The sequence below is a fragment of the Lampetra planeri genome, chromosome 37 (assembly GCF_965212315.1).
Source record: "Lampetra planeri chromosome 37, kcLamPlan1.2.h2, whole genome shotgun sequence".
Taxonomy (NCBI): domain Eukaryota; kingdom Metazoa; phylum Chordata; class Hyperoartia; order Petromyzontiformes; family Petromyzontidae; genus Lampetra; species Lampetra planeri.
Genome location: NC_136143.1, coordinates 2,425,915 through 2,447,582, shown reverse-complemented (window position 1 = coordinate 2,447,582; position 21,668 = coordinate 2,425,915). Strand labels below are relative to the sequence as shown.

At 43.7% G+C, this 21,668-nt stretch overlaps 3 protein-coding genes across 4 annotated transcripts in view; 2 read left to right on the top strand and 1 right to left on the bottom strand.

The window, feature by feature from the left end:
- LOC144730889 (membrane-associated phosphatidylinositol transfer protein 2-like) overlaps window positions 1-3,717 on the top strand; it is a 31,990-nt gene extending 28,273 nt beyond the window's left edge. Inside the window, exon 18 of the mRNA XM_078611694.1 lies at window positions 465-3,717. Coding sequence (XP_078467820.1) covers window positions 465-743 — 279 coding nt within the window. The 3' untranslated portion in view covers window positions 744-3,717. The remainder of the gene's footprint in view (window positions 1-464) is intronic.
- A 4,578-nt stretch (window positions 3,718-8,295) lies between these two features.
- Window positions 8,296-14,003, bottom strand: HGH1 (HGH1 cochaperone). 2 transcript variants are annotated; one of them, XM_078611692.1, is made up of 7 exons: window positions 13,882-13,999; window positions 12,655-13,204; window positions 12,254-12,354; window positions 11,871-11,969; window positions 10,455-10,546; window positions 9,686-9,808; window positions 8,296-9,027 (listed from the first exon to the last, which is right to left on the bottom strand). In XM_078611692.1, the coding sequence occupies exons 1-7, from the start codon at window positions 13,973-13,975 to the stop codon at window positions 8,911-8,913; spliced, it is 1,176 nt and encodes a 391-aa protein (XP_078467818.1). In that variant the 5' UTR covers window positions 13,976-13,999; the 3' UTR covers window positions 8,296-8,910. The 2 variants fall into 2 exon arrangements, with proteins under 2 accessions (XP_078467818.1, XP_078467819.1); XM_078611693.1 differs by lacking the exon at window positions 12,655-13,204 and having other exon boundaries at window positions 13,882-14,003.
- GOLGA3 (golgin A3) overlaps window positions 13,982-21,668 on the top strand; it is a 27,655-nt gene continuing 19,968 nt past the window's right edge. Inside the window, exons 1-5 of the mRNA XM_078611691.1 lie at window positions 13,982-14,090; window positions 16,849-17,111; window positions 18,792-18,935; window positions 19,036-19,148; window positions 20,124-20,773. Coding sequence (XP_078467817.1) covers window positions 16,991-17,111; window positions 18,792-18,935; window positions 19,036-19,148; window positions 20,124-20,773 — 1,028 coding nt within the window. The 5' untranslated portion in view covers window positions 13,982-14,090; window positions 16,849-16,990. The remainder of the gene's footprint in view (window positions 14,091-16,848; window positions 17,112-18,791; window positions 18,936-19,035; window positions 19,149-20,123; window positions 20,774-21,668) is intronic.

Below are 21,668 nucleotides of genomic sequence, written 5' to 3'. Positions count from 1 at the left end.
ACCTATGCACTACCGCTCCCCATACTGATACTCGCCCTCTCACAATCATAACACACTCTGATAACTCCCATACACTGCCATTTCCTCTCTGTGGAAACATCTTAGTAGAGGAATTTGAACTGTTCAGAATGTGCCAGCACACGTTTGGAGTTGTGAGAAGTGCCAATACACATTACCACCACTAAATGTAACCTCAAGTAACCCATCAACGTTATTGTAAAGGCATAATCATTAATACATTTTAATGTTCATTCCTTGAAAGATACATTTTAAAAGCTTGTTTTCCAAAGTGATAATCACCATATTAATAATGACCATATTTAAGCTATACATTTTTTCCCCTAATTCAAAAGAGGGAAATATATACAGAAGTACATTATTAAATGATGTGTGAATGTAAATGTTTATAACTGCGATGTGTGGTCCTTAATAATCGTGCCCCTGACGACGGTTGCGGCGTGCAGTACATCTCCGAAGGCTACGCGGCTCACCTTGTGCAGCTGGAGTGCAGCAGCATCTCGCGGCCGGCTCAAGTGAACGCACGCGTGCAGCACCACGCGCGGGCCCTGGACCTGGCAGGCCACGGCGCGCGCCCCTCGCGGCCTCTCCCGCCGTGCGAGGCCGCGGGCTGTGCCCACGCTGCAGAGCGCGCGCACAGCCAATCGGAGCCCGAGGCGGATCCCGAGCGGAGGCAGCACGGCCAGAGGAGCATGAGTGTGACCGTGTCGCATGTTGAGCACTGAGCAGCCTGGGCCCACGCTCCAGTGGAGCTCTTCCGCCCCCACGCTTCTCGTCCCGTTCGTCAGGTGCCACTGTTTTGAGTTAAAATATTCACCTGGACGATCACTTCAGATGGAACGTCCCGTTTGCAAGGGGTGTCCCCGGCTTTGATTGGTGTGCACGTACACATCGGTACATACACACACATATATAGATGCATACCCATGAACACTCAGATTTTTTTAATCACAACCAGTAACCATTTTCATAATTGATTATTAGTTTCAAAATTCATTGGAAGTTTAGCAATAAATGGCGCGCGCAAACGTACCAACAGCATGCATCGGTTATTTGCCCTCATTTCTCAGTTAAAACGTAACGGTGCTTGCTAACAGCACTACTGGTGGAAGGGCCTCCACTAAAGGGAGCTCTAGAGGGTATTTGGTCTACTCTTCCACGCTGACCAGACCTCTTTGGCGTACCCACACTTTTCCCCACCGCACGCTACCTGCCGATCGACTGTGCTGGACCCATTTGTATCGTTGGGTGAACAGAGGCGGTGGGGGGGGGGATTTAAGAAAACTTGCAGCATCGTTTCCACTGCCATGCCGAGAGATAAAAATTGAAAAGGTGACCTCTGGATTGCAAGTCCTGTGTGCTATCACACCACGATTACTCCCTTCATATTTCAGCAAAAAATGTGTCTATTGCTAGACAGTCCTACACGTGCGACAAACTGGTAGCTAGTTTTGACATTATTTTTTTTTATGCACACAACTGCCGCCATTCGCCACGAAGTGGCGGTAACGTCACTATGGCGCTTATCTCAAGCCAGGTACAACCTGAGGCCACGTGAAGTGTTGAAGGCTCGCTGACAGGTCACGGGACAGACCCGGGGAAGTACTGTTAGCAAGCTCCAATGAAGGCCAATAAGGCACACAAAGGGGTTGTGTGGACAGTACCATGTCCAGCCACCTGTCTCACCAGTGGTGATGTTTGACCACTACACCAGCTGCTAATTTTAGGTTAAGTGGACCTAGGGGAGGCACAGGACCGGTTCAGATACTCATCACTTATGTTGGCCACGAGTGGGAATCGGACTTGGATCCCAGGGTTCGTAGTTACCACAATACCTCTACCCACCAGACATAGACTCACATACATTAATACGTATGTCCGCCACACGCATATACACACACACATAGCCAGCTCGTAACGGCACGTATAAAAACATTTAATTCCACGCAAGAGTCATGGTTTGGCAGGATATTCAGTGAGACATCAGTTTTGTGAAACCCAGTGAAACCTCTACATACTATTTTCCATGGCCCCAGCCAAATTGAATGTTGGATGTGGGCACACGTAAATAACTCGGGAGCACTGACCGTGCTACAATAAATCACTGACTTTAGACATGGGACGTGAATATGCACGAAAATGCCACATGGAAATGGTATTACAATGTTGCATTGTACCACAAGTTTTTCATTATCAGAATATATCCCTAAAAAAGTGGATTCTTAAGCTCTGACTAATGCCAAACTATTAGAATTATGCTGTTGTGCGGTGGGTTTTGCACACCGATTGGCAAAAAACCCAACAAATTGCCCAACACCAATGGGAGTATTTTGTTCGCATGCTTCGAACACTGTCACTTAACGCTTTCACAGCCTTATACTTGTTTAACTGCCGCCCGGAAGCCAGACAATTGTGGCGTTCATGGTTGTGGGTGAAGCTGGGGCCAGTACTGTGTTTTGGTAAATGGTGTGTGGAATATATTGGAGGGCGGGGGGTTGTATGACCTTGGGCCTAATGTGCAATTCTTTTTCTTTCCTTTCTCAGATGTTGCCACTGCATGGCAGCAGCAGACAATCGTGTGTGTGTGTGCGTCGCCCGCAAAACAGAAACACGAGGGGCACCGTTTGCCTGGGTCCCGAGGGGTAAGACGGGCGTTTAAAAACCCAATCACGTGTTTGAATAGGTTGTATTACGATAGATGTCTCGGAGAGCAACCACTAAGCTCTCGAGTTGCGAGTAGAAGTTGAAACTGCAAGGACTCGTAAAGTCCCTGCTCTAGTCCAATGGAACTTTCTTGGCCATGTTTTAAGAAGACTGCTTTGACGAATATTGTTGCATGGGTCCAGAATAGTTGTGAAGCAATGAGGTGCTGTCGGCCGCATTCTCGTTGTATAAATCGCCACGGATATATTTAATATTTGTTGCCCTGTCCCATTGCAAGATGTTATCGGGTCAGATAGCATTTTGCAAAAAAAAACATGTTCCTTGATGGGAGCAACTGTGTGCCAATGTGCTGCGCGTTACTCATAGGGAACTGTTCCAATGTGAAATTGTTGCACTATTTTGTTTTAAAATATAAAATTGATATTCGAGTATAAAGTACTGAACATTTATCCTCCGTAGCAACTCAATGCGATGAGTAAAGTTAGGTTGTATAAAAAATAATGTAGTTTGAGTAAAGGACCAAAAGCGATGTTTTGGCCTAACCTTGGCTTGTGAGTTTCGTAACGTTAATATATATACCGTATATCGGCTGGCATGCACATCCTGTGTATTGATAATCGTAGGTGACTTGTGTTTTTAAAGCTTTTGTACAAGTAATAATTCCCCACAATTTACGAACAATACCTAATTCGTTTCCAGTATGACGTACAGTACTGTTGTATGCAATGTATGATGTTCAGAGTATTGTATTTTACACTTCAGTCTGGCCAAATTATTTCCTTGTACAGAATAATGAGCATGCGAATCTCGTGATAATGGAAATGTGAGCAACGTTTGTGTACACTGAGTGCTCCCTCTAGCATTGCCGCAACTCCTTTTGGGGTTTTCTTGACTAAATTGTTATTTTGTGAGGTAGCCTTGGCAGGATAATGGCAGATTTGGTGACAAAATACTGCATCACCGGCTTCTATGGGACCATGACGGAGTTAATGCAGTAACATTGTAGAGTGTTTGGTAATAAATGTGTTGACTGTACTTTTCGTGCTATGTTTTGGTGATATGTAGACATGATTGTTATGCTGTATTCTTAGGTTTTTTCTGGTAAAGTCACGTAGGTAAAAAATTAAAATTAATAAAAGTAAAATGAAATAAAAATCACGACGTTTCGGAGGCAACACAAGCTTCCGTCTTCAGGTGGAACCGTCACAGCCCGACAGCTGTATCAAGTAAATGAGAGATTACAGGAGATACCACTCCGTATATATAATGGTTGAGGGGGGGGGGAAGGGCCAGGAATGGCCCACTTTTTATTATTATGGTAAGGTGCGGCTTGAGACTATGAATAGACTGCATAACAAAAGACTGAGCCTTTATTATGGAGAGGTTCGGTTTGTGACTATGCCTAGCCTACATAACAAAAGTGTGAAAAAAGAAAGCTAAACCTGGTAGAAAGCTAAACCTGGTAAAACAAAACTGGCTGTCCAATCTAGAATTATGCTGGTTTATCTCAGAAAAGCAGTTGTGTTAAAGTTTCGACGGTTGTTCTGTGTCCGGATGAATTAGCACCGTCGTTTTTTCCCCCTCACTTCCTGACAAACTAGTCCATCGACCCCCAAAAAAATCACTTATTGGTACCACCTGAGGTGGCAAAGTCGAGTAATGATTTTTTTTAATCCTTCATGTGTGTGGGACATATTATGATCTGATAACCTTTGCGGAGTGGCAGCTTAGTTGTAGTTACCACGACTTTTATACACCCATAGACTGTGACAGGCGTCCGGAACGATGCAATGGGCATTATTACTGAAAAACTACCTCGACCAAAGCCAGTTAGGTCACAAGCTAGTCTTTATTGGTTTAAATACACAATGAAAACAGGATAATAAGGAATAACATAGTCAGGTAAAGAACTACTTGAATATTATGAACATTGACATTCGCATATACTTAGTCAATGATACATGTAATCCCATATATATTGTTAGTGATGGGTATATGTGAAGAAGGTTACATTATTGTTATCACCCTGTGTGTACTTGGTTGGTGTTAACAAGGGTAACCAAGTCCAGAATCACCACACTGTGCATCAATGTATACACCACAGGGTTAGCCTGCAGACAGCACTTCCAGATTGCTGCCTGATAGTTGACTCGTTGATCATGCATGAAGAGACAGTCTACATGGTGGCAGTTGGCTGGACTCGACTTCTCCCCTTTTGGTGCAGAAGAGCTGGTAGCGCAGTTCGTTCACCTCACCAGTGCTGCGATTAGCAACATACATGCGACAGGTGAACTGCTCAATTTTCTGGAACAGCTGATCACTCACATTCCATGACTGCTCCAGTCGACTCAAGGTATCTTGGCAGGAAGTGTCCTCTCTCACCATCTTCAGGGCATTCAGCTTCCCTCAACCGGCGAATGCACTGACAGTGACGCAGCCTGTGAAGGCGTGTAAGCCAATTAGGCTGTCAAAGATGCTGTCTCCTAGTGACCTTGCCAGATTGCTGATATCGACAAACCGTGTGCGGTTCTGTGTCCCACACTTCTGGTAGATGGGACAGGTGATGTCCTTCTGGAAGCCAAGACAAAGCACCATGACATCAGTGTCCTCAGCTGTGATAACTGCCTTTAAGCCCACATTTGCTGCATGCAATGCATGCAGGAGCAGACTGGTGTCACCTTCTTCATGCGTGGAGTGCAGCTCTGCTACTTCCTCACACTCATCTTCTGTCAACTTGTAGCAGGTTTCCTCACAGGAAATGTACAACACCTTGCCATGCAGCATCTCTCTGTATAGTTGGAGTTTACACTCTTCCACCAGAAACTTGATGAGACTGGTCTTGTTGGAGGGACTGCACAGGAATCTTCTCCACTGCTGGACGTGGCGCCCCCCTGCAATGTTCTTGTACTGGAGAGTGGTGTCTGCACCCCAATTCAGTCGTTCAGCATCTTTGACCGAAGTCTGTCGGTAGACATCAAAAACATCAGTCCTCTCACTCTGTGCCCCCTCGTGGAGGACCTGGGTCAGGGCTGACTCTGCCACCTGTGCAAAGGTTTTGTTGTTGCCATTAATTTTTTGGACCAGGCTCATCCCATCAACGATGGAAGTAGATGGGGCTGGGATGTCTTCTGCAGGAGACACATTATTTTCAAGCTCTCTGGCAAGTGCAGCCTTGTTTGGTTTTCGTAGGGACCCATCAGCATTCTGCAGTGCCCATGGCAGTGGGCCCAGTGGGTGGGCAAGGACATCCTTCATATTCCCCTTCCTGCTTTCAGCCAACAGGATCATGTGGCTGAACAGGTTTCTATCTGCCTTCTGAACCACATCCTATACTTTCTTTCAATGTGCTGTTTTTAGGCTGATATTGGAGAATGTCTTCAGACTTTGCTTGGTCATCTTGTCGTGGAATTTCACAGATGGTGGGTCATCAGCTAACCTTGTTTGCTTGAATACCTGGTAGGCCTCTTCTCCTATCTCAAGAGCTGTCAATAACTAATTGGTTGGTCATCTACTGAGGCTTTTGTCAAAATATTGTTCTTTCAGTTAATTATATTAAAATACACTTGACACATGTTAAAAACACAAGATTTTCGCCTATTTAGATATAATACCACATAAAATGAAAATGACAAAAGATATATATATAAAAAATAATTCCTCTGAACATTTCTAGCTATTCCAAGTAGGAAGCAGTATGTAGAATTGTGTGGTGTTACCTATTAACACATTGTCCTGCGGAGGGAGCTGGTAGGAACGTTGGGTTGCTCGGTCAATGGCCAGGGTCAACGGCGGCGTGGTGTATTCCGAAAATATGCCCGACTGTGAGGGCGGGCACAAGCTGGCGTGAGTAGGCTAAACGTTGAGTTTTATAAGGGCACCACGGGGTGACCAGCCCCTCCCCACCCAGCCCCACCCCCCCACCCAGCCCCTCCCCACCCTCCCCACCCCACCCAGCCCCTCCCTGCACGATGGACACAATAATCCCCTGTGCGCTGGTGTAACCAGGAGGCTCCTACCAGTATGAACCATGAGTTGTCACACTCGGCATGCAAAATGTAATTTTGAGAAAATCGCAATGGCAGTTCTGGCACTGTGATGCTCGTAGCAATGAGATTTGAGAGTTCTACTTGTGTATTCCCCATCTTATTGCCATGACAGCAAAGTCAATAGCCATATGTGACTAAGCTAGACATCTGCTCCAGAGAATGAGCTTTTCAATGATATGCAATTCTTAAAATGCGGAGACAAATTGCGATGAAAGATGCAAAAAAACGCGAATTTAAAGCTTTGTTTACTTGAAGTTTGTATAAAATCGTAAAAGCTATTTATAAAATAGAAATAGTTAGTTTTTATGATTTTTATCAATTATTACCAATAACAGTTAATGATAATAATTGTGTGCATGTTATGAAAGTTTACAATTTATAGAAGCAAAACAGAAAAATCTAGATACTCGGACAGTACAATCCGCAAAGCTGTCTACCCAGCCATTGGGAGACAACCTTCTGATCCAACCAAAACCATCACTTTACCGTACATAGCAGGGGTTAGCAAAAAGATTTCCAAAATCTTAAACAAACACAAGATCCAGGTTCGTTTCAACACAGTACACAAAATCCGTGATTTAATCATATCTGTAAAGGATGTGATTCCTGACATGCAATGCCCTGGTGTCTACAAACTGAATTGTGGTTGTGGTAACAGTTACATTGGGGAAACGACATGTCTCGGACCGCGTTCGTGAACACAAGGCAGATCTGAAACACGGTATGACCAATACCTCTGCCGTTGCTGATCATTGTTTTAACGTTGTGGGCTCACACGAAATTGATTTTCCAAGACGGAGGTACTCTGCAAACCTACTGGCTACCTTCAGAGATTTGTTCATGAAGTCATCCAGATATATAAACAGACTTCAACCGAGAAGATGGGTACAAACGGAGCAATCATTGGAAGGACGTTATTAACCAGGTAAAGTCTTAACCGACTGTGATGTTTCCATCCTACCTGCCTATGTCAGCTGTTATTTCCGACTCTCTGAGTACATCACCAGGTTGAATATCTGAGGCGGACCAGCCACAGGAGGATCCCCGCCACCTCTAGTGGCTGGGACCATCTCACATTGACATGCTAATCTCTCATTTACATGCAAGTTCCTTCTCTAGCTCCGCCCACTTACCCTTGGGTTGAGCCAACTAAAATCCTATATAGACTCTTGTTGCAGCAGCTCTTTCTCCTATGTCAGCAGTTCTCCTGCTGTATCTGTTCCACCTAATGACGGTTGCGTGTGTTGCAATCGAAACATCGCGATTTATTTTATTTTATACCTACGTGACTTTTATCGAAAGAACCAAATGATATGAAGTTCAGCAATGATTTACAAAGACTATGTGCCATAACCTTCACCCCAATGTGCTGCTTGGTGGAATGAGAGTTTAACACGTAAGTTTTCGCGACCAATCCATAGGTTTTTTTTTTTAGGTTAGATCGCGTAAATATGTTGTTAAACCCGCCATCACCCGACATGGCTAATTTATATTTACGCGAACCCAAAAAAAGCCTCTTATAGGTGGAATGTGCCTTGCGCTCACAAGAACATACATTACCACAATGCAATGTGGCAACAGCATTTTATTTTACTTACATTGAGTTTATTTCGCCATACGTTTTGCATATTGAAGAGTCTGTTATTCTTTACTATTTGGTAACTATTAACGTCAATAAAAAACTGGTCATCAGAAAACATGTTTAAAATTAAATTCTCATCAGGCCCCATGGTGTTATGTGCAACCTCCAACCCTTATCCAATCTATTACTCTGGCCTCTCTATGGGCTATTAAGGGCAATTGCCAAAAATGTCACCAATATATGTATTCTTATAACGCAATGTTATTGACGAAATGTGTACTTGGGCGCCACTGCTAATGTAGCATCAACAAATAATTTGTTCCAGAGTTGGTAATTTAGAAGCCATCTGCTCATGATGTACATGCAAAGTGTTAACACTTCCTGCGGGCACATGATACGTGTTCATTTTATTGAAAAACTAAAATTGCGTTTTGAAGCAAATGCCTTCATTTCATACATGAAACATAAAATGTAATATTGTGCAAACATCCACATATTTGCTCACATGTTGATGTGTGTGCAATGTGTTACTCTCAAATTCATAGATTACACCACCACCCTTTAAAACACAATGGAATCAAGGTCAGCTGTTCGGTTGCATTAGTCTGTTAGTTGCTGCTCCTCGTCCTGACGGAGAAGCTGCTGCTCCACGTGGGGAGGGATTTGCACTTTCAGCAGGTTCTGCATGGAAGACTCTGGCTCATCCCCAATCAGTACCTGCCACATACAAAGACAAAGATCCCCCTATAGCCTTAACAGACTCATAAAGTAAGTGCGACATGTATGCACTTCGCGACCAACACGCTTGAGCTGTTTACCACATCAGTAACCCTACTTCATAACTCAAAGTGATTGCCTGCTCAAGCAATCATTGAGGCAGTGCTTGATAAAATGAGTACCACTGTGTGGGGTAATCAACAACAGTGGCTGTGCTATGGATCGGCTCGCACCCGCCACAGGAATTTGAAACTCCCACCACCGACTCGGGGCAGTAAACAGATGAGATCCATCTCAGTGCTCAATGGACGAGGAAATCACTTTAGATTCTGAAAAGAAAATCAATAACCCCAATGTGCACTTTGTATGTGCCCATATTTGGCAGTAAGAAATGGCCAAATTGTTACTGGTATTTTTTACCCCCCATTTTAAACTTATGTAAACTACATAACATATACAGTGCATCCGATCAAACATCTTACAGCATTTGTATCACGCACGCACAGGTATTCTCCAGAGCTGCCGCCAGTCGCTGAGCATTTACTGCTGCACACGAGCGGAACGGCAGTGCGTCGACTCAACCCTTTAAATACTTTCCGTTGGGCCACAACTCTTCGCGTCATTATAAAACTCCACGACACGGACAGCTTTCACTGACCTGCAACAGGTTCTCGCACGCTGTGCGCGCCTGTAAATCCTCCTCCCACTTGTGCAGCTCCCGCAGGATCACGTAGGCGTTCTTCTCTTTCAATACCTGCCGCCCTTTACTTGTTGCTGCCAACTGGACATTTTTTTAACAACAAATGAGCAATTTTCTTAGACATCCTCAAACCAGTCGACTTAATATCACAGTTTTTAATGTTTCCAAACTGTTTATTTAAAGGAGCATTCCCTTCAGAAGCAATAAAACACTATACATTTAACCAACATGATGTTTTTTTATCTCCATAGAAATAAATGGATTTGTTTGACGATCATAAATGAGTGAAAGTAACTTGTTCAGATTTTGAAAGGCTGATTTCACAAGTCCGTTTTAGTCTGAAGACCAAAAAGATATCTGTACCCACTCGTGCAGCAGAGAGCCTTTGTCTGGGGTCCACAGGCCCTGTTCATTACAATGAAGCCACAGGGATTTTAATAGCAGTTGTCAAGTGTGGAATGGATGCAGAGTTTACATGTGTCAGCCTAATCGACGGCATCTTTGAACGCGTTTTTGAAGTGTTTTGTATTTAGTATTAAAATACCAAGATTCCAGTGGATCGATGTTTACGAAGTAATCAGGTTTTAAAGACATCTCACCGTACATTTTGGGAACATTGATCAATTCCACGCAATTATTTGTTGCAGCAGTCTATCAATCATTGGTGGTAATGTCAATGGTGTTCAAAGTGATAAAAGTACGATGGCATAAACTGCGCAAAAGTTACCAGCATGATGGCGTCTATCAACATCCGTCTTATGTCAGGATCATTCTCTCGCTGCTTGTCTTCTGGCAAGTACTGCAAATCAATTGGTAGCCCTGAAAGTGACAATGTTCGCAGATAAAATGCACTGTTAATGTTACATTCAACCATCTTTTCAAAAGAATAACTATTTCCTGCCTGAAAGTACAGACGAGGTATAACTACATTGAACTGTCATTTCACTCACTTGAAAAATCCAAAGAAGCTGAGAGTCGTAACCTCAGTGGTTCCCAGCCTTTATCGACCCACAGATTGTCACTGTAAACCTCAAAAATTGTTCGCAGACGACCGTACACCAAAAAATTGCTTTACAATTACTAAATCGTAGCATGTGCAGCAGATCCGTGGATCACTTTTCACAACCATGTGGACCTCACCACAGGTTGTGAATCACTGTTCTCACTTACGATTATAATTCATATGTAACTTTTATATTTTCTTAAAATATTGAAATGACAGACACTAGCATTATCTCATTGTTTCAACTCAACCAGTAAGTTGAAGAACAATTCTCACAACAAAATTTTGCATATTAATATCCAATTAAAACATTTGGTCGTGACAATTTAATAAGGAGACAAACTTGGTCATATGATGTAAATACTCTTTGGTTTTTTCGTTAAAGTCACGTAGGTAAAGAAAATAAAATAAATTAAATCACGTTTCGGACACAACACAAGCGTCCGTCAACATCAAAAAGCAGTTGCTGAAATAGGCAAAAGAGCTGCTTGTAACAGGGGATTATATAGATGAGGGAGGGGGGGCGGAGCCAAGGATAGGGAGGGTGGGGGAAAGGAAGGAGCAAATATGACATTAGGAGTAGGGAGCGGTAAATGAAAACTGCTCTGCAAGACTGACTTGCACAGCAAATTTCTGAATGATGGAAATGAGCAGGGCTGAGTGTAAGAGACTGGAGATGCGGATATGAAGGCAAACTATAAAGCAGTTAAGGTTTTACCAGGTTAATAACATCCTTCCAATGATTGCTCAAATTTGTATCCATCTTCTCGGTTGAAGTTAGGTCTATGTTTGATTAGATAAATGAAGGAGGGGGTGGCGGAGCTAAGGATATATGATGTAAACTAATCCAAACATCAATTATACATTTTGATTTAAAGCTTTCGTGACTGCAGGGATTCATATTCTTGGTTCTTTCGGTAAAGTCACGTAGAAGGGAAATAATAAAATAGTACATTTTCTTGCTGTGGATTTCACACCTGATGATTGCTTGTGTTGCAGTCGAAACGTCGTGAGAATTTGTATTGTTTTATATTTTTATTATTTTATTATTTCCCTTCTACGTGACTTTACCGAAAGAACCAAGAATATCAATTATACATCTTTTAATTGGCCGCGAAAGCCCACGCGTTAAGTCAGTACCTTCCATGTCCTTCTCATCCAGCTCCTCTGGACCGGCTAGTGGCAGCAGCAGGAAGGGAAGTATGTCCACGTGCTCCCCAAGTAGCCACTCGTGATGTTCTGAACACAAAATGACGACCGTGTATAATTTTCCATGTTACAAAATTCCAATAAAAAATTTGCAGTTGCCTTTCCTGTATGTATATTAGATGTAAACTACATGTACATTACAAACCTCTTTCATTGATCTCTCTAGCATGTATTTGTACTGTAATATTACTTAATTTATGTAATGTTATATACGTGTTAATGTGTCCATCTGTGAAGTGCTCTGGGTAATTTTAGTGTGAAGGGTACAACACTAAATTATTTTTGATTGATTAATGTTAGATTGATATTCATACCGTGATCAAAGCAGCAGTTGCGCAAAGTACCGACCACACCGCCTCTTCGCACTGACGATGCTTCATACTGAGTGTATGGTAGAAATCGTTGAATGGCATCTCTACAATAAAACAAGCGAGCAATGTGATGACGCCAATAAGACATATAGCAATTAATAGATGGGTTTTTTTGGCACAGGTAAACACCCATGGGGCAATGCACATTTTTGATGGGGATTTGGTTACACAAGATACCTGGTTACAGCAAAAAAAATATGAACAATTTAAAACAACTGCACGTGGTCAGTTCCGCATGGTAAGATGATACGACAACATGGCACAATCAGCATCAACAATATTACATGGCACAATCAGCATAAACAATATTACATGGCTTGCAGAACGTGGAAACGTCTACTCACCTATCTCTGTCAAGCAGAAAGCGGCGTACCTCTTGAATTTGGCTGAGATTGGACATAAGGGGGCCAAGGTAATGCAATTTTCCGTTTTTGTTTAAACCTTCATTGAAAAAAAGATCTAAAATTCCAGTTAACCCAGTGTCATTTGCATTAATGATATCTAAAACATGTTTACACACCCTTTCATCTCGTGTTAAATTTGATAAAATGGCACATATTTGTTCTGAAAAGTGATATTTTGGTTTTAGCATATTAGACAACAGCAAAGACACTGGTATATTAGTCATAAATACATCAGACACCGACTCATCCGCTGATAGATTTATCAGTATATTAAAGTAATCATTAACGATGGAAAGGGATGGGTCTTTGATCAAAGTGTTCAAGGCTTCAATGATGGCCTTCTCCTTGGCCAGCATGGTTCTGCCTTCTGCGCTGGAAGTCAACCCCAGCAGGTACTCCGTTACTTGAGATTTTAGGTCTGGCCGTGTTTGTTGTTGCAAAAATCCAAGAAGATCCTTTACTTGGTCGGGCTCCATAATTCGTTCGCTACCTGCACACACATGTTGATGATAAATAAGCATTTTTTATTTTTCAATTAGCAAAAAGTCCCAAATTCTCTTATATTCTAGCGCGTGGAAATACCTTGCGTGCAGGAGTGATAACCATAAGCAATTACCCCGAAGACGTCGTAGGCAGGGCGTAACAACTTAGTCTGATAAAACTATGCCACTGGTCAACTGACAGACCAGTTGTCCTGACATGACATCCCTACCCTCACCAGAACCCCGACTCTCACCAGGACCCCGACTCTCACCAGAACCCCGACTCTCACCAGAACCCCGACTCTCACCAGAACCCCCTACACACACCAGGACCCCGACTCTCACCAGGACCCCGACTCTCACCAGAACCCCGACTCACACCAGGACCCCGACTAACACCAGGACCCCGACTCACACCAGGACCCCGACTCACACCAGGACCCACACTCACACCAGGACCCCGACTCACACCAGGACCCCTACTCACACCAGGACCCCGACTCACACCAAAACCCCGACTCACACCAGAACCCCGACTCACACCAGGACCCCGACTCACACCAGGACCCCGACTCACACCAGGACCCGGACTCACACCAGGATCCCGACTCTCACCAGGACCCCGACTCTCACCAGGACCCCGACTCACACCAGGACCCCGACTCACACCAGGACCCCGACTCACACAAATTCTCCGCCGCTCCCCGTTCCCCTCCACGTGTCGCGCACGTGGAAGCCAGTCGCCACCCGGAAGTGAAACAAATCCTCCGCTTCCGCATCGCAACACAACATCTGACGTCACCGACGCTGACGCCACTTCCGCCTCGGACGCGCAGGATCCACGTAGCGAAGTCGCCGCGGCCTGCGCGGTTCTCCCCATCGCGAGGGCTCCAGGTCGCTCCCTGCCTCAGTGTCTCAGTGTCTCCCTGCCTCAGTGTCTCCCTGTCTCAGTGTCTCAGTGTCTCCCTGTCTCCGTGTCTCAGTGCCTCAGTGTCTCCCTGTCTCAGTGTCTCAGTGTCTCCCTGTCTCCGTGTCTCAGTGCCTCAGTGTCTCCCTGTCTCAGTGTCTCAGTGTGTCAGTGTCTCCCTGTCTCCGTGTCTCAGTGTCTCAGTGTCTCCCTGTCTCCGTGTCTCAGTGTCTCCCTGTCTCAGTGTCTCAGTGTGTCAGTGTCTCCCTGTCTCCGTGTCTCAGTGTGTCAGTGTCTCCCTGTCTCAGTATCTCAGTGTGTCAGTGTCTCCCTGTCTCCGTGTCTCAGTGTCTCAGTGTCTCCCTGTCTCAGTGTCTCAGTGTGTCAGTGTCTCCCTGTCTCCGTGTCTCAGTGTCTCAGTGTCTCCCTGTCTCAGTGTCTCAGTGTCTCCCTGTCTCAGTGTCTCAGTGTCTCTCTGTCTCAGTGTCTCCCTGTCTCAGTGTCTCAGTGTGTCAGTGTCTCCCTGTTTCCGTGTCTCAGTGTCTCTCTGTCTCAGTGCCTCAGTGTCTCCCTGTCTCAGTGTCTCTCTGTCTCTCTGTCTCAGTGTCTCCCTGTCTCAGTGTCTCAGTGTGTCAGTGTCTCCCTGTCTCCGTGTCTCAGTGTCTCTCTGTCTCAGTGCCTCAGTGTCTCCCTGTCTCAGTGACTCTCTGTCTCTCTGTCTCAGTGTCTCAGTGTCTCCCTGTCTCAGTGTCTCAGTGTCTCAGTGTCTCCCTGCCTCAGTGTCTCAGTGTCTCCGTGTCCCAGTGTCTCTCTGTCTCTCTGTCTCAGTGTCTCAGTGTCTCCCTGTCTCAGTGTCTCAGTGTCTCAGTGTCTCCCTGCCTCAGTGTCTCAGTGTCTCCGTGTCCCAGTGTCTCCCTGCCTCAGTGTCTCAGTGTGTCAGTGTCTCAGTGTGTCAGTGTCTCAGTGTCCCAGTGCCTCAGTGTCTCAGTGTCCCAGTGCCTCAGTGCCTCGGTGCCTCAGTGTCTCCCTGTCTCAGTGTCTCAGTGTATCCCTGTCTCAGTGTCTCAGTGTCTCTCTGTCTCAGTGTCTCAGTGTCCCAGTGTCTCAGTGTCTCCCTGTCTCAGTGTCTCGGTGTCTCCCTGTCTCAGTGTCCCTGTGCCCCAGTGTCTCAGTGTCTCCCTGTCTCAGTGTCTCCCTGTCTCAGTGTCTCAGTGTCTCAGTGTCTCCCTGTCTCAGTGTCTCAGTGTCTCAGTATCTCTCTGTCTCAGTGTCTCAGTGTCCCAGTGTCTCAGTGTCTCCCTGTCTCAGTGTCTCGGTGTCTCCCTGTCTCAGTGTCCCTGTGTCTCAGTGTCTCCCTGTCTCAGTGTCTCAGTGTCTCCCTGTCCCAGTGGCCCAGTGTCTCAGTGTCTCCCTGTCTCAGTGTCCCAGTGTCCCAGTGTCTCAGTGTCCCAGTGTCTCAGTGTCTCCCTGTCTCAGTGTCTCAGTGTCTTCCTGTCTCAGTGTCTCAGTGTCTCAATGTCTCCGTGTCTCAGTGTCTTAGTGTCTCCCTGTCTCAGTGTCTGTGTCTCAGTGTCTCAGTGTCCCAGTGTCTCAGTGTCTCCCTGTCTCCGTGTCTCCCTGTCTCAGTGTCTCGCTGTCTCAGTGTCGTGATCGTTCTGTGTGTCAATCGACACGAATATTTTAAGGAGTAAATTAAACATTAGCAGTGCCCTCAGCTTATGAGTGTGAAAACGATTCTAAAACATTACACCAAACCATAATTGTGCCAACTAAAATTGGCATGGGTTTTGTTGTGTTTTGCTAAATGAATGTGGAATGTTTGCTATTTAAAATGAGGTTTAAAAAAAAAATATTGAAATCTGCTCCGAAGACAGACTGAATCAAAGTGTTTTAAAATACAGCACATGATATACGAGTGCTTTTACAGGTAGGAACAACAGGTTCCACACTGCCCACCAGGGATTATTTGTCTGTCTGTCGTGCATATTTGTCTGTCGTGCACGAATGCGCTGTCCAACCAAGTTCCTACCTGCCCACTCCGAAGGAACGTGTTTTGGAACCAGAACAATTTTTTTACAGAGGTTTAGATGTTTGTATACAACATGTGTGATGAACAGGATGTTAATTAAAGTTTACAGTCGCTGAGAAAATCATCTGTGCACTTACCTGATTGGGCCATTTTCTTAATGCAAATTTATAGTGTAGTATTGTTGAAAAACATCGTTGTTTAAGGATTGCCATGTATTCAGCCCTAAAATACCACCAGCGTCTCGAATTAAAAATACAATCTTCTTGGTTCTTTCGGTAAAGTCACGTAGAAGAGAAATAATAAAGTAATAGAAATAAACATAATAAAATCATTCTCACGACGTTTCGGCCACAACGCAAGCAGCCGTCCTCAGGTGAAGAACAGGTCTGTTACCAAGAACAGGTCTGTCGGAAAGACAGACCTGTTCTTCACCAGGTCTGTCTTTCCGACAGACCTGTTCTTCACCTGAGGACGGCTGCTTGCGTTGTGGCCGAAAAGTCGTGAGAATTGTATTTTAGTATTTTATTTATTTATTATTTTATTATTTCCCTTTTACGTGACTTTACCGAAAGAACCAAGAAGATGAATCCCTGCAGTCACGAAAGCTTTAAATCGAAATTTTTAAATACAATGTCATGTAAACTTGGTGAAGACTGGCTAGTGCCTAGTTGGTGTGAGACATAGTGACGCATTGTCATTCATTGTTTTTGTAACAGATCTTAATCTTCTGTGTCGAGCATGCTCTTCAATGGGACAAGAAAAAATAACAACATCCGACTTCAGTAAATCCACGTAATTGAAACAAATGTTTTTGGCAATTCGAAGTACAGCGAAATATATCTGGAACGAGTGCTTCCGATGGCCGACGTTGGCTCAAGTGGCCTCGCGGATCACGATGTCGGCACGAAGGCCGGAGAGAAGACGTCTTCAGACGGGCAGGATGGCGCTGCCTCAGCCTCCTCGTTACCCTGCGCCGCTGGTATGTCGCTTTCACAGCCGTGGACAAAATGATCATTTTGTTTTCAAATTGCTCCGAAAAAAATAAACATTTTTTGGTTTAATTTACAATACATTATCTATCTTATATATATTAAAAAAGGAAATTTGTGAATGTGTGTCTGGTCGAAATGTTTAGCATACTTCCCAACATGCAACAAACTTGAAATTTGGCACGTGGGTAGTTACCCTGCGCTGCTGGTATGTCGCTTTCACAGCCGTGGACAAAATTATCATTTTTGTTTTCAAGTTGCTCCGGAAAAAAACTGAACATTTTTTGGTTTAATTTACAATACATCTATATCTATATAAAAGAGAAATTTGTGAATGTGTGTCTGTTCGAAATGTTTAGCATACTTCCCAACATGCAACAAACTTGACATTTGGCACGTGGGTAGTTTCCAGACTGTACACAATGCAAAAAGTATAAAAATATACTTTTGTATTTTTTTGGGGGGGGGGGGGGCGCAATAATGGATATAATGTATTGCACGGCAAGTGAGTGGTGACGTCACATCTGTGATGTCACCCGTATGCGGTAGCGTCACGCAGTGTGCCTGCTGACGTCACCCCCCCCCCCGAACCCTCCGCGGAGGCCGTGTGTATCCCGCACAAATGCGCGGCAGAGCTGTCTCGATTTTCTAAGTCAACGCGACTATTTTCAGCTCGCTCTTCGATATAAAGCAGAACATTCATCTGTTTGTGTGAAGCAGCAAAAACTCCAACGCTGAGCTCTGACGTCATGAAATTTGCACAGCTGACGCTGTCTGGAATTTCTAAGGGCACGCGACTATTTTCAGCTCGCCACGTCATTCCCTTGCCTAGTTGCCTAAATCGACCTTTTGCGTATAAATGGGTTCAGGTTGAATTTCCTTCAGTGAAAAACATTCGATTTAGTTAAATTGATTTGTTTCGGCTTTTTTTTTTTTTCTTGCAAGGGGTTTTCAGTGAAATATAAGGGAATATGAAATTAATCCAAGACAAGAATCCAAGTCCTGGGCGAAGCCGGGTAGTAAAGCTAGTAACTGTGTAAAATTCCCTTCAGATGTTTGTGGGTCCCAGTTGTCTCTGATAGTTCAATCGTCTTCAAGGGTACAGTGTTTTTTCTTTGGCCTCGTTCGGGCCCTGGTGCAACTGGTCATGCTGTGGAAATATTAACATCTCCAGAATGAAAGTGCCCATCTCATTGTGCACGATGTTTTGTTTCAGATATTTTCTTCCAAGTAAGATCGTTTACTCTGTACGTTTTTTGCAGCCGCTTCAAATCCGAGTGCGGTTTAGCGGGTTGGGCTGCACACTACTGCAGGCAGGAGCTTAATATACTACGGTACTTATCTGAAGATACCGCAGTCGTGCATAGTGAAAGCTTAGTAGAAGACATTTTTAAGATGCCCAGCTCAGAAAATTGCCTTTGCCTTTAAACATCTGGCAGTGGTTCAAGCAAACCTCACTCTGCTGCTGAGGCACTGAATGTTTGTTTTCAACCAAGTGTTAATGGGCTCCCAGAAGTCTGTACGGCTGATGGAATGTGTGAAAATTCTTAAATATGTATGAGGAAGGACAAATATGTGAAGGAGGCGAATTTCGTGAATATTTGTAACGTGTAACATTGTTTAGTTTAACAGCTGTGCATTTGTAACAGTCCCCTATACATTTATTACAGACACAAATGGATATCGTACAGAGGACATTGAAATGACCCAAGCTACTGATGAAAAGGCAGAGGATTATGTCGGTCATGTTCATCACACAAGTGAGGCTTTCCAGTCACTCAGGCAAAGTCTTCTACTCCAAGAAACTATCTTCAGTAAGATATTGGATTTATTCAGTATTGCTGTTTATTGTTATGCTTGTATGAGTTTCCTTACATATAAGCGTAAAAATTAACAGTTTATTTGTTTCTGTAGCACAAGAGATGCCCATTGGTAAAGATCAAAACGAAGGACAGATCAAGGCCAAAGCACAGAAACAGCTCGAAGAACAGTTACATCAGTATCGCGTAAAACAGCGTACTGGTCGGGTAAGCCATATTTCAGTTTTTTCAGTTTCATTTATTAGGTATAGCCCTGTGAGCCATTCGGCTCTTGATTCAGGTGCAACCGCAACAAACCAAAAAATATGAGATGTTTCAGCAACCGACTGGCAATTTAAGCAGCGTATTCGCTATTTATACTGTGTCTTGAATAGATAACAATAATGTCCCTTATTTACACAGGAAAATCCTCACTGGCTCTCAAAACTTTCTTTCGACAGTCAATTCCATTTGTGAGGGTTTGGTTTATAGAAGGAAACTAGAGTATCTGTAGACATCCCAAACGTTTGATTGGGAAGGACTTAAGCTCCACAGAGATTCAAGAATCAAGTTCTGGACTGCTGTTTCTCAGCAAGCTTGCAGCACAAGCTGACCACACCTGCTATTTCCTGGCAGTATACCATACATATGCGAACCAGGCACACTCTTTCTCTTGGCTTCTGAGACCTCGTGAGATGAGGTGCATTCATGGAGATTGGGTCATAAGCAGTATTTCCAGCAGTATATATGTTTATAATTTGGACATTTGAGATTTAAAAAAAGTTATTTACGTTTGTGAACTTAGAAAATGAAAACAAAATCAAACAATATTTAATGCACCACTTAATTTGCATTATGAAAAAGATGCAAGTAGGTATATGTTATTGAGTGTGCCTATGTAACTGACGAAGTGGCTCAGCAGTAGTGGCTCACAATCGGAAGGTTTCGAGTTAAAATCCTGCTTGGGGGTTGACGCATCTTGTCATCCCTTGGGGGTGAATGATATGAGTACCACCTTGTGGTGAATAATTCAATAGTGGTTGTCCTATGGAGATATGAAGAGACAACCCCTGCCATAAGAATGTGGAATTACCACCACTTGCTCAGGGATGTAAGCAGGAAATGAGCACTGACTCAATGCGCTTTTCAGCAGGATAACTTTGACGATGAAACATCTAATATCTGTCTTTTTTTTTCTAACAGTTGACAAAGACTTCACCAAAACAACGGCAAATCAGTACACTTGATCCAGACTTGATGTTGAACCCAGATTCACTGCCCCGAGTACAAACCGTTACCATGACAAAGGAATATTCATACATTAGAACAACAGTACCACGTGGGCCCAAAGTTGGCAGCCTGGGTATTCCAATGAATACCACTGATATGAAAGTGAAAAAAAATAAAGTGCACTCTCTGTCTGATTACAAATCGGTGGCAGACAACAACGAATATGACTTAAAGGATGTTGGAAATAGCTATAATGCATCATTTGGTTCAGGAACTATGAATTCGTCAACCTCCGCTATATCCCTTGTTACAAACACACCTGCGACTGAGCTTAATTACAACTTAGAAGTGAGGTCACCAGACGGCAATGCTACCACAGAGGTAAATAGAGTCGGCGTTGAAGATCACGCGATCACTGAACATAGAACCCCAGAACATCAGACATCGGAGACTGTGAAGATGGAAGAGAGAGAAGGTCCGAGTGTCGGTCATGAGATGGACTTGGGGCAATATGCCACCCTCCATGATGTACTGACCTCCGCTGCAGAACATCTGATGGAGATGAAGTTGGATGACAGCGAGCACAATGATACAGAACAGCTGAGTCTCAGCGCTTCCAGCAGGTGGGTGTTATGGGTTCTGCGTTAGACACTGGTGGCTACTATCACGGAACCATTGCACAATAATTGCATCAACTTTCAGGTGGCATTGGACTTGAATGACGGTTTCAGTCCCAAATTACTGACATGCTTCAGATTTAAAAGAATATATATGGCAGTATGTCCCCTAATTTATCTATTGGTGCCTTATGCATTAAAATGTTGCCAACGGTGATTCAAAACTATCATACAACTTGGCTTTTCAGTCTAGTCTGGAAACAGGAAATTAATTTTAGAGAGCATTACATGGTATGCCCTTTTTGTTCCAGAATGCATTTGAGGAAGTGGATGACTTACCGCTGTTCAAAATTAATCTTCATATTGAAGACTGGTGGCATTTACATATGTGAATCGGAGCTGTTGACAAAACTGGGCGATCATTTGAAAATTGTTGTTTTTCGTGACCACGCTGCTGCAATGTGTACATCTGGGTTAGGTGCTAAATGACCATCGGTCACATTCGCAGTTATTAACTAAGCAGGATGGACATAGACATACACTGCTTTTAAATAACATGCCATGAATAGAACGTGTTTGTTATTCAAGAGAAGTTTTCCATCTTTTTAGTCATTGCATATTGGATGTGATGTGGATTAAAGAAAATGCTGACGAGCAAAACCAGTTAAACGGGTTTTAAGATCTGTTAGTGAAAAACGACATTACAATTATTTTTAAGTGCGTAATGTTTGTCATGTTTTAATAAAATGTCAGCGCTAAAGTCACTTGAGCGTGCTCTGGCAAAGTCTGAATTGTAATAAAAATTTTTTTTTAACACAGATTAATAACAGTAATCATTGAAGCCCTTATCAGACAGCCCGAAACCTCCTCTGCTTGCATCTACAGAAGATATTATGTTTAT

Excerpts from the sequence above, each read along its gene's own strand:
- HGH1 (XM_078611692.1), bottom strand. The coding sequence starts at position 13,975 with ATGCGGAAGCGGAGGATTTGTTTCACTTCCGGGTGGCGACTGGCTTCC. Across the intron at positions 9,809-10,454 it reads TGATAGACGCCATCATGCTG|TTGGCAGCAACAAGTAAAGG; the intron begins GTAACTTTTGCG and ends AAAAATGTCCAG. Across the intron at positions 9,028-9,685 it reads CGTGCGAGAACCTGTTGCAG|GTACTGATTGGGGATGAGCC; the intron begins GTCAGTGAAAGC and ends TGTATGTGGCAG.